The following is a 10,808-nucleotide window of genomic DNA, read 5'->3' as shown; positions in this document are numbered from 1 at the left end:
TTAAGCGTATACGGAAGATTTTGGTCTTAGGTAAATATTGATAGCTGTAGGAGTTTGATATTCGAAAGACAGATGTCATTCCTTAAATTTAATACTTTAACAGCTTGATTACGGGCTATAAAAACTTCCCTAATAGGATGTGTTGTTCAGTTTCATAAGAGTTTGGCTTTGTCTCTTTGGCTCGGTGAGCTGGTGCTGCACGTACTGTAACACTAACCAGAAGAACAAACACACTGCCTAGGAGTTTATTGTACAAGCTAGCAACCCAATTGTAAAAAGTCTTCATTTCAGTTCCGGTTGCTGATGAATGCAGTAAAGCCTAATAAATGAGGGATTTAAATCCTTGAATCTTTGTGTCTCCTCCTTTTCCATATTCCAGGAATTGCAGCCAGCTGGAATTTCCTTATTTAGTTATCATGCAGCAGTGCAGAGTTTTAACACTTGACAGGCACCAAGTGACCTGGCAGCTGTCCTGTGGTCTTACAGACCCCAAAGAGTTAAACTGGCTCTGTTCTGTCTTGCTTCAGCATTTCTGATATCACCTTTAGTATCAGCCACTTAAATACTGAAATGTTCTTCTGAATTCCCTGTGAATATCTTAATATTTACACACCACAAAGCCTGTCATAGAGACACCTTTTCTCTGTATTTATCCTGTTTTTTCCATTTAAGGTTCTGTGTATAAAAATATTTCTGTATTTTTCTGTAGTAGGGGATTTTTAAAAAAGTATTTTTTAAGTTCTTCAGCATTGTCCAAATTCTAATCTGTGTTACGGTACAGCACCCTGCATGCAAATAGACTTCACACAGTTCCTAACCAGAGCCCTGCCATTTGAAAGCTGCAGCGAACCTGAAATTCAAGCATCCTTAAGCTAGGTGTACACCATCTGAAGTTCTAGTGAGATTAAAGCAGTGAAGACCTTAGAAAAGTTCCTCTTTTGTTTAGAACTGTTTTGATGTGTTTAACATTTTGCACACAAAAAAAATCACTGAATAAGGTCAATGAGGAAAAAAAAAACTAATTTCATCCGGTTTCTTACAGTCTGCACATGTCAGAAGTGTCAGCAGCGCAGTTAGTGTGGCGGGTGTCTCCTTTCCGAGCTCACGCAGTCTGCTTTCCAGCAGGCAGCGGTGGTGCTACAAACCTAGCGAGGTTTAGGCTGTGACACTCCGTAACACAATCCTTTTCCACTGCCGCAATAACGCCTTCACGCACTCTCTGGCAGGCAGGCGTGCGGAGGTATTGTGACACTCTGGCAGGCTCAAGTTTGGTGTGACAACTTAAAGTGTGGGGTAAGTGGCCCCCTTCCTTGGGCTGTTTTTCCACACTAGCTATTGAGAGCAGAGGGTGGTGAAGGACCCCTACTGGTAAAGTAGGTAAACATGTATGGCTCTGACATCTGTGCTGAGAAAAAGAGTTAGCGGAGCACAGACAAGGGAGCCACACAGAGAGAGGGGGAAAATGCCTTGTTTCGTGGAGAGAATTGCACCACAATTGCAGGGAGAAGTGAGACAAAGCAATCTGGACTGTCTCGTTCAAGGTAAGACAGCGCTGAACGCCAGGCACAGTGGGGAATTGAGTTCATTACGTAATTAACACATTATGTAGCTGTGAGAGTTTCTACTCTGAGCAAAGTGGAGGTGGTTTGTGTGTGCGTCTGTGTTGGGGGGGTTGATTGGGGGTGTTAGGGTGTGATGTCATGAAGTTTTTTTCTTTCTTGGTGGGGGATTAATTTAATAACTGTACTTTACTGAAATGCCAATACCATATAATAATACCACAACCAGTAATAATAATAATCATTTTCTGCAGTTCAATTAACTTTTACTGGAGAAGCAATTAAAGAAACAATGCAATCAAAATGATTTATAGTATTATTATTATATTTTTCTTGTTTATCACCGAAAAAGTAGGGGGAGGGGGGAAGGAGCCAAGTTAAACATCCTGTCATTGAATTTCATTGTTACTTTTTCTGTCTTATTAACAATGAACCAATTCAATAGGCATTCACAAGGCTGTTAGCATGAAAAGCAGAGCTAAGTCATTGTTGTGCAATTCCAAAAGATAGAAATTGTACTAGCTACTTTAAATGGTATTTAAACAGTTACAGAAATAATTACAATGGTTTTAAAGGCATTGCTGAATCAGAAGTACAGTGTATCAGTCATGTGTTGAAATTTTCATACTGATTCATTTCATATTCCAGGAATTCAGGTGATACTAAGTGTGGTTCATGTCCTGAAATTAGCATATTATTCAACAGTCTTAGAGACCGGTAAACTGGGATGATTTTATCCATAGGCTTCAAAGTGGACTGGAGTCGGTTTTGGGAAGGATAATACACTTTGTGTTTCTCAAGTTTTCCCCTTTTTTAAAGTAGTAATTTGCAACTAACCCCTTATCCCCTCACACACAAACACACACTCCAAGTCTAGCTTCTCGATTTCTCCCGATTGCCACAGTCTGGGCTGTGATATCAGAAGCGCTTTTAGGAGCCTCCAGTGATTGAGTTAGAAAGTTTTCTGTTATCGGTCTATGCTGTTTGTTTTATGACAGTTTAGGCCCTGTGCATGAAAGGTAAAGTCAGAATTGAGTTTAGCTTCTGTTTCCTTGGTGACCTGACATTGTTTCTTGAAGGGACTTCTTGGCTTGCTTGTAATGTATTAGTGTGTGTGTGGTGTGTATGTGTGTGTTTTTTGCTAACCAGATAGTTTTTTTCTGTTTTCACTCTGACCTAGTGCGAGATTGATGACTGAATTGTAGAGTTACATGTTAACAGTAACGGCTGATTTATAGAGATACTTAGGGTGAGTGAGGCCGCTCAGACATTGTGAGTATAGAAAGATACAGGCCTTTTAAGTTGATGCAGAAAACAGCTTTTTTCTAAAGTAATAATTCTGATTGCAGAGGGAGAAAGGGGGCCGAACTTGTAATCTAAACCAGAGGTGTGTCTGACCCTGGTGTTATATACAGCGAGTGTGCATTGTGTTGGCTTTGTCTGAAGTATTGTTTATTTGCTTCAGTACGATTTCCTTTGAAGAATGAGCTTAATGGAAAATGGGACACATTGCAGTTCCTCATTGGAATTCAGTGACTTTATTTTAAAATTCTTGTTAATACTGGATGTGCAGCTCTTTAGTGCTCTTCACTGGCTGAACACTAAAGTTCACACAGTATTACAGAAAAATGCAACAAGTGTGTTTTTTGGCAGACACTGTTTGTGCATTCTGTACAGAAACGACATATGCCTTTGTTATGACTGCTTTCTTGATCTGGCTTGTTTCTCCCACAAACAAATGTAAAAAGAATACTCCGCCACATTCAGATACAGTTTTAAAGATTCATGTGTTCTGAATGCGATCCACTTTGTTTTTTTCCCTTTGAGCTTTAGAATAAAGAATAGTGCCTCCCTAAGAGGCAGAATTGCTTTCATTTTTCCTAACCACCTTTTAGACTGAGTGAAATGTTTCTCTAGTCCGCTGAGGGACGACTTTATTTCTTACTAGGGATTTAACACTCACTCAGCCCCATCATAAATACAGATTCCCTTAGCAGTGGAGCAGTCATAATTCATTTTCTAACTCTATGGCTAAACTGATATAGCAGAGAAGGGTTTATTTATTTTTCTATTTTTGGGGGGGTTTCTTAATTCAAACCTGGGGTAGATTCTAGGAAACAAGAAACATACATTCTTCTGCCAACTAGACCTTGCATATTATTAGCAGTAGCATCATCATCGTCATCGTCCAGTAACGAAATGAATGTACAGTATTAGAAATGGGACATGTGTTAGCCTCCTATCTCTAATTGGCGCTGGTGTATTTAAACCAGCTCTGAGTGGATCATAAGAGGAGCCAGCTGGGTGGATCTTCAGAAACACATGCACTGCACAGATTTCCAAAGTCTTCAGTTTGGCAGAGCCCCAGTTTTTAACATTTCAGACACAGTCCAGCCCTGTAGACATCACAGTATCTATAGAAAGCCTGAAAGCAGTGGAGACCTGTTACCTTTTGGTACAAATGCAGGCCAGGCTTTTCTGTGTATTCTTTGTTTCTGTTAATTTCTCTGCTGCAGCAAGCAATTCCACTGTTCCCAGTACCCCCACCCCCTGCTCCCACCAAGCCTGATAAATTGTATTCCTTGAACAAAGCCCGTTTGAATATCCTCACCTTTTGGATAATTTTCTTTATATTTGTCAGCCAAAGATTCCATAAAGATAAAACAAGAAGACGCATTGTGTTTGCGCTGTTGATGAGCATTCATGTTATTTATTTTTAATACAAGTCACCTGAAAAAACTCTTTACTCATAGCAAATTTCTGTTTTGTTTTTAGTTTAGTCCAAAACATTTTGTCATTATGTGAATTTACAACCTTCCAGTTTAGAATTGAATCTGTAGCAGAATCATACAATGAGTGGAGAGAAAAAAACATTTGTTTTTCTTGTTATGGATTTAAAAAGTATTTTTTTAAATATATTATTTTATTAAAATTAAAAATGAATGCAAATGGGTGCTTTTGAGTCAGTCTGTTCTCCTACTTTCTCACGAGGAATCAAAATAAAGCAGGCTGAGGAGCTGGGAGAGGGAGTGAACGATTTCTCGAATGGCTTGTGATTTTCAGAATTGTTATGCCTCATACTGTAGTTTCTCACACATTTGTAGTGCACTGTGCTCAGAAGGCAGTTCCTGTCCAGATACCGCTAATGTGTGGTGTGTCATTCCGAAGGCCTACTGGCAGATGATGTGCCTCGAAAGTTCAACACCCATCCAAGGGTACTGTATGTTGTCTTCCAAAGGTCACTTTATCCTTTTGCAGGTACCGTACCTTAATAGAGAATCACGTTTTTGATACGTTTCTACTTGATACGTTTCTATAAGGCTGGTTACTGGCACCCACTCGGAAATGTTCGGCCTGTTTTTGTTGAAGATTTTGTCAGGGATCGCTAGCGCTTTACATTCAACAGCTGTGTCTCAGGTGAAAGCTTGGCACATACCGTATGTATCACAGCATTGAGACTTGCTGCGTTTTTGGATAAGCTCACACCCTGCAGCCTGAGACTCATCCAATAGCCAGATTAAAGCAAAATCTTTTTTTCGGTGTGTTAGTTTTGTTATTGCACTTGGTTTCAAGGAATATATCACAAACTGATCATGAAAATGCTTTAGAACTGTGGCTCATGAAATTCTCTTTACTCTGGAGACTAAAAAGTCTTTGGACACTGGAAAATTGCACAAAACATTTCTTTTTGTCTGCCCCAATATTTAACAATTGTTGGATGAAATGGGAATTTCCTGATTTTTTTTTTTGTTGTCAGTGTAAATGACTGGGACAGCCTGACACCCAGAGTGTTCACTGTGCTTGAAATCCTGTGAAGTTTAATTTTCAGGTTTGATTTCTTTTTGTTTTGCTTGTTTAAAAGGACTGCTTCAAAAAATTAAAGTCACTGTTTGGCACCCACAGGTAGCCTGATATGTGCTTGCATATTCATCTGTTTGATCTTTCTATCCGATCTTTTCTAATTTTTACACCTGGATCTCACTGGAGAGTGCAGAATGAAACCGTTCTTGAAACAAGACATTTCGGAAAATGTGCTGAAACGAAAGGTGTCACCTTTGATGAAGGTACCAGTTATAAAACAGAGCGTTATTCTGATAAATGATGCTATAAAACATAATTGTGCAGGGTTTTTTATTGCAAAACCTCAGACTGCTGAGTGGCAAAAATAACGACAGATTCTTATTCTGTTTGACGTGATGCCCTTTTCCTTAAGTGCTGATTTACATGAACCACGTTTTTAACACAACTTAACAAATACCTGTTTTAGAAGCATGCAAATCCTGTCCTGAGCGTAAGAGAAATTCCTACTGTAAAATGAGGTGTGACAGTGTGTACAAGACATAATTTCCACACATACTTATAAATGCTTGTTATTACCTGTATTTTAGAAGACGGTCACCCTGGCAGAGAGATTTAGATAGAGAGATTTAGAGCAGGATGAGGCTGTGAGCTCGTCACTGCCACAGGCAATCCCAGCACACAGGATTGATGTCTGCAGAACACTGGCATCCTTACTTTTCTTTGGCATCAGCTGGGCACGGGACTAATTTGATAAAGCAGCGCGGATTGCTGCCACCACAGCTGGCATTTTGTCAGCTGCGTCACAGAGCCTGGCGAAAGACTGTCGCTGTACCGATCTGTGGCATCAAAGAATAACCCCACGTCTCACCCCACCACCACCAAAAAAAAAACAACAACAAGTGTTGTTGGTAAGGTAATTACTAGTTCTATAAAGAGCCAGTGGAGAATCATGAAGCAGCTTCTGGAAAGGAGTAGCACACAGATAATGAAGGGGTAGCACTGTTATTCTGACAGTGTTAATCTGAAAGCACCGTGGAGAAGGATGCCCATGTTATTTACTCTGCCTGAGAAGCCGTCAGCCAGCACAACAATATCGTTTACCCACGTACAGTAACTGCTACCTTTTCCTGATCGTGAGACATTCATTAAAGGTTGCTTTCAAGCCTTTGTAATGCAAGTAGCTGTGGGAACGGTTTTCATCGCCTGTGCTCGTCTCAAAGGGAACGACAGAAAGTTTTGCGTTTGCTTTTCTTCTTTTTACTTCGAGTACTGTTTAAGCATTGCAGTGTGCAGGCACGCAGTATGAATATGCAAAGCACCATATGGCAAGAAGCACGCTGGGACTAGGTGTGTCCAAAAGGTAGAATTATGCCAATACATTATTCTTCTCTCAAATTACCATTATGATGACCAGCCATGGTTCACGATGCCCTGAATCAGCTCCTTACGTTTTGTAAAATAGCAGGTTAAGAAATTGCGGTCGCATAGAGCAGCAAAGTATAGAGCTTTCTAGCTGTGATTATATTTTTAGATTTCAGATGGTTCCCCGGTACAACTGTGATTAAAAGTGAAATTTCTGACACATTAGGATGCACACGGGAAGTAACCTTCTCCAAAGCGTTCATTATTAGATGCATGACAGACCTGAATATTTATAAAATATGCTTAAATAATTAATAACAGCAATCTGCTACAGTAATTCATCAGATTTGCACTTCAACCGAGTATCCGTTTTCACTTTAAAAGAAAGGAGGAAGAAGAAGAATATTAATGTTTCTGAAATTTTAAATGGGCCCTCTGTATTTTTCAAGCTGAGATAAAGGGGAAATTGTATTAAAACTACATCGTTCAATCAGCAACTGCTTTTTGTAATTAGAAATACCAGCTTCAGAATTGTTTGTCGCCAGCTGAAGAACCCAATATAATAATAATAATAATAATAATAATAATAATGACATTTTCTATAGTGCCTTTAAAAGTAGCTTCTCAAAACACTTAACAGTAAAATCAAGTTAAGAAGGAGAAGAGCACAATTGAAAGCAGTGTTCAAAGTGCAGTTGTAGCTGAATGGGGCAGACACAGAGCCGATGAAGTAAAAGCCTTTCTGAAGAAGAAGGTTTAGAGTCTGGGCTTGAAAGCGCTTAGTGGGAAAGTGTCTCTCTGATATCCTAGGGGTTGGAATTCTTGATTTCTGGGGCACAAGCCCTGTCCCCCATAGTATGTAGACGAGCTATGTAGATGGGGTATAAACAGAAGACCAGAGTCTGATAAAATGAAAGCGATCATGAAATAACATTTTCTTACATTTCATTGTGAAAAGGTTTAATTTCCACACAGTTATGAAAAACGATGTATTATGTCAGTCAAAGATCATTCAGTGCTGGTTCACAGGCTCTGTTTTGTGGTCATACCAATAGCCTGCACTGTAACTGAGTCAGCAAGCATTACTTCCTTTCAGATTTTTTTGTATAGAAGAAAAAAGATGGCACACCTTGAGGTTAATTTCAGCTTCAAGGTTTGTTGTACAAGGCAGTGCAGCTAGACTCTTTCTCAGATCTCTTTTTTCACAGTACATTTGTTTTTAAAAATACATTATGCAATCACATACACTCAACTTTTGAAGCTAAAATAATTCAAAAGAAGTAGAAAACAAGTCAAGTACAGCAAAAAAACATGAAAACAGCAAGTTTTCTTTTGGGAACAGACTCTGTGTAAACACAATGAAGTAGTGATTTGGGCTCTGGTCTGCTAATTGGGGGAGGATCTGAACTGGAGGATCACAGGTTCAAATCCTAGCTGAGACAAAGCTGCTGTACCCTTTACCCGGGATGCACTAGCAGCTGCAAACATGGGTCCCGAAACATATACAGTATGTTAAAAACAAAAAAAAATGGATAAAATGTGGATTATTGGATAAAAACGGGGAGGAAAAGTATCTTAAAGAATCATAAATAATATAATGTTGTTTGCAGGAGATTAGCCATGCTAGAAATGATATCTTTCCTATCCCCCCGACTGCGGTCCCGAAGGCGGCGGTGCTCCAGGGCTCCCACACTCGGCTTTAATGCACTCTGTCGCCCCACACACTGCTCCACCGCATCGGTGCGGCAGAGGTTTTGCCAGGAAGGCAAAAGATGAGGCAGCGACCTAGAGCTCGCTGCCAGCCGTGAAGTCTGTCGAGGATGAGCCCCGCCGCAGTTTGGGGAATCCCCCATGGAAATCATGTCTTCAGGCACTGGTAAACATGGGAGTCGAGCAGCAGGTCTTCCCCTGGCATGGCTGCTGCGCTGCATACAGAGCACTGTTGCCTTGCCTTCATTAGCACGTACACCAGTTGTGGCTGCTTAAACACCACACCTTTTACCCCATCGAGGTGCAGACTGAAGGACAGGGGTGTCCTTGGGCAATCAAGGGAAAGCACCTTTTCACAGTGACAAAGAACCGCCGGTACTTCTGAAAGTAAAAGCTAAGGTGTATGCCTATTAAAAGGCACAGGGGAGATTTTTCTAGACCACAGTGGAATTAAATAAAAAGTTTTATTTTAATCATTGTACAGTATAAGCCATTACACGTGCATACAAATATGCATGGAGTTTTTATGTCAAATACACTGAAGAAGCTGTCGTTTATCCTGAGTTAATGCCAACATTATAAAATATAGGATTTTATTCTGTTGGTTTAAAAAAAGTTTTACAAAGAGATGTTACATGATTTGCAGGATAGGCATTTTGTGTTTCCTAAAATCAGTTATTACTTAAAAAATGTAGATAGCCCGTCTTTGGCAAACGTACCGGTTCCTCAGCTTAATCTAATGGACACCTGTAACTACTTCTTCTGCAAAGTGGGGGGAAAAAGCAGAGAGAACATTTTAACGGTGGTCTGGGATCAATGTTGTTAGCAAGGCATCCTGTCTGGGAACGAATGTTTTCAGTTGATGTCACCTCTTCCTCTCATTTCAAGGAGAGAGCGCAAGAATAACATTTTAAGCAAACAATAAAAAGCAGGCAGCTATTTTGAGGAAATTGCTCTAAAAACATTGACTGCACCACCAGTCCTGGTCATCAGAAAGCTGTGTATCTGAAAAACAAATTTAAAAAGTAACCTTGGAAATCAATTAAGCCTTCCCTGGAGGTAAAGGTTCTCCCAAAGAGAGGCTGTCTCAGTTTTTTTCCATTTTCTTTTTTTTTAAGCACAGCTTTTGACATATAGCTGCCCGTCCGCCATCGCCCTGCCCTGGCTAGGTTGCTCTGTGGCTCTTCAGTTCTTTTCTTTTTTTTCTCTTTTCAGCTGCAAAGTGCCTTATAGGCCGTCAGAATGTCTTAGGAGTCTTGTGAAAGAAATGCCACAGCCCATTTCTCTGTAATGAAATTCATATGCTGGAGAGAAGGACTACGTCTAAACATCTAAACAGAATGCTTTTTAGGTTTTGCATTGAGGTTATGTGAGAGGGTGGCCAGTGATTGACATCATACAGTATGACAGCGCTTCATATCAAGGTTAACCTAATGCACAAAAACCACCAGATAGAGGCCAGCAGCCCTCTCCTTTCTCTGCCTAATTCCTCTTAACTGCAGGGATTGAGGTGGAAGTGAACTCTGTCCTGCCTCTGTGAACTTGGCATTACAGGGCCTAGTCTGCCGAACACACCAGGTGGAGATTTCTGCACTCTTAATTGATAACTAATCGACCGGCTTCTGTTGTATTTTACCCTGGAGAATTGGTCCTAATGGCAGAGTGGCTTACTCAGCAACGCACTCAAGAACTGGTCAATTAAATATATCCAAAAGATAATGAGTTAGAGTGACAGCCACCACTGGGGCTGCAAGCTTCCCCTGTGCGCTTGTCTGCGCTGTAGCCCCGTCTCCCTCTGTGTGCCTGGCCAGTCGCTAACTGGGGATCATCGTGACGAACGTCGAGCTCGACCGGTTAATCTGTGCGGTTATTAGCTTAAGGGCCCTTCAGCAGCGGACTGATCGCTTCTCTGTTTTCTCCTGTGTTCTTGTGCCATTGTCCTCCTTTTTTTTCCTGTGTGAACCGTTCCTACAGTCCGTTTCTAGCAAAGTGCCACCGCTAAGAAGACACACCAGGGTCGCCTGCTCTTTAATTTTGCTTCTCTTTTATTAACCTCCTTTCCCCGGAGCTAATACTTGCACCCAGCTGGTGGGCTCAGGTTGTAATTCCCCTCCTTGAGCCTGACAGACGCTCATTAATGGTGACAGGGCCTGAAGAGAGCACAATGCAGAGAAGAGCGCACGTTGTTTTTACCCAGCTTGTCCCTTTTGCTAACACTTCATGTTTGGAAGAGGATGTGGTTTCTAAAACTTTGCCATTGCTGCTCTATAAATACAGGGATAAAAGGCAATCCGAAGTACTGTCAAACCTTACTTAAAATGTGCATTTCCCAATAATTCAGACTTTGCACTGTCTATAAATGAATTCATGTCAACT

The 10,808-nt window shown here is 40.7% G+C and overlaps 1 protein-coding gene across 7 annotated transcripts in view; it reads left to right on the top strand.

The window, feature by feature from the left end:
- The window catches only part of casz1 (castor zinc finger 1), a 239,029-nt gene that overhangs the window by 169,362 nt on the left and 58,859 nt on the right, over nt 1-10,808 (top strand). For 4 of the 7 annotated variants that reach the window (XM_088938208.1, XM_088938210.1, XM_088938211.1 and 1 more), the window contains exon 1: nt 1,451-1,541. The exons of 2 other annotated variants lie outside the window; for them this stretch is intronic. In XM_088938208.1, coding sequence (XP_088794334.1) covers nt 1,463-1,541 — 79 coding nt within the window. In that variant the 5' untranslated portion in view covers nt 1,451-1,462. Of the gene's footprint in view, nt 1-1,387; nt 1,542-10,808 lie in introns of those variants that run through there. One more of the 7 variants, XM_088938206.1, reaches the window with a different exon arrangement.

Source organism: Atractosteus spatula, chromosome 20 (assembly GCF_055471065.1).
Source record: "Atractosteus spatula isolate fAtrSpa1 chromosome 20, fAtrSpa1.hap1, whole genome shotgun sequence".
In the NCBI taxonomy this organism is placed as follows: Eukaryota; Metazoa; Chordata; class Actinopteri; order Semionotiformes; family Lepisosteidae; genus Atractosteus; species Atractosteus spatula.
The sequence above is the reverse complement of the archived record's forward strand: the minus strand, read 5'-3'. Positions and strand labels throughout refer to the sequence as shown.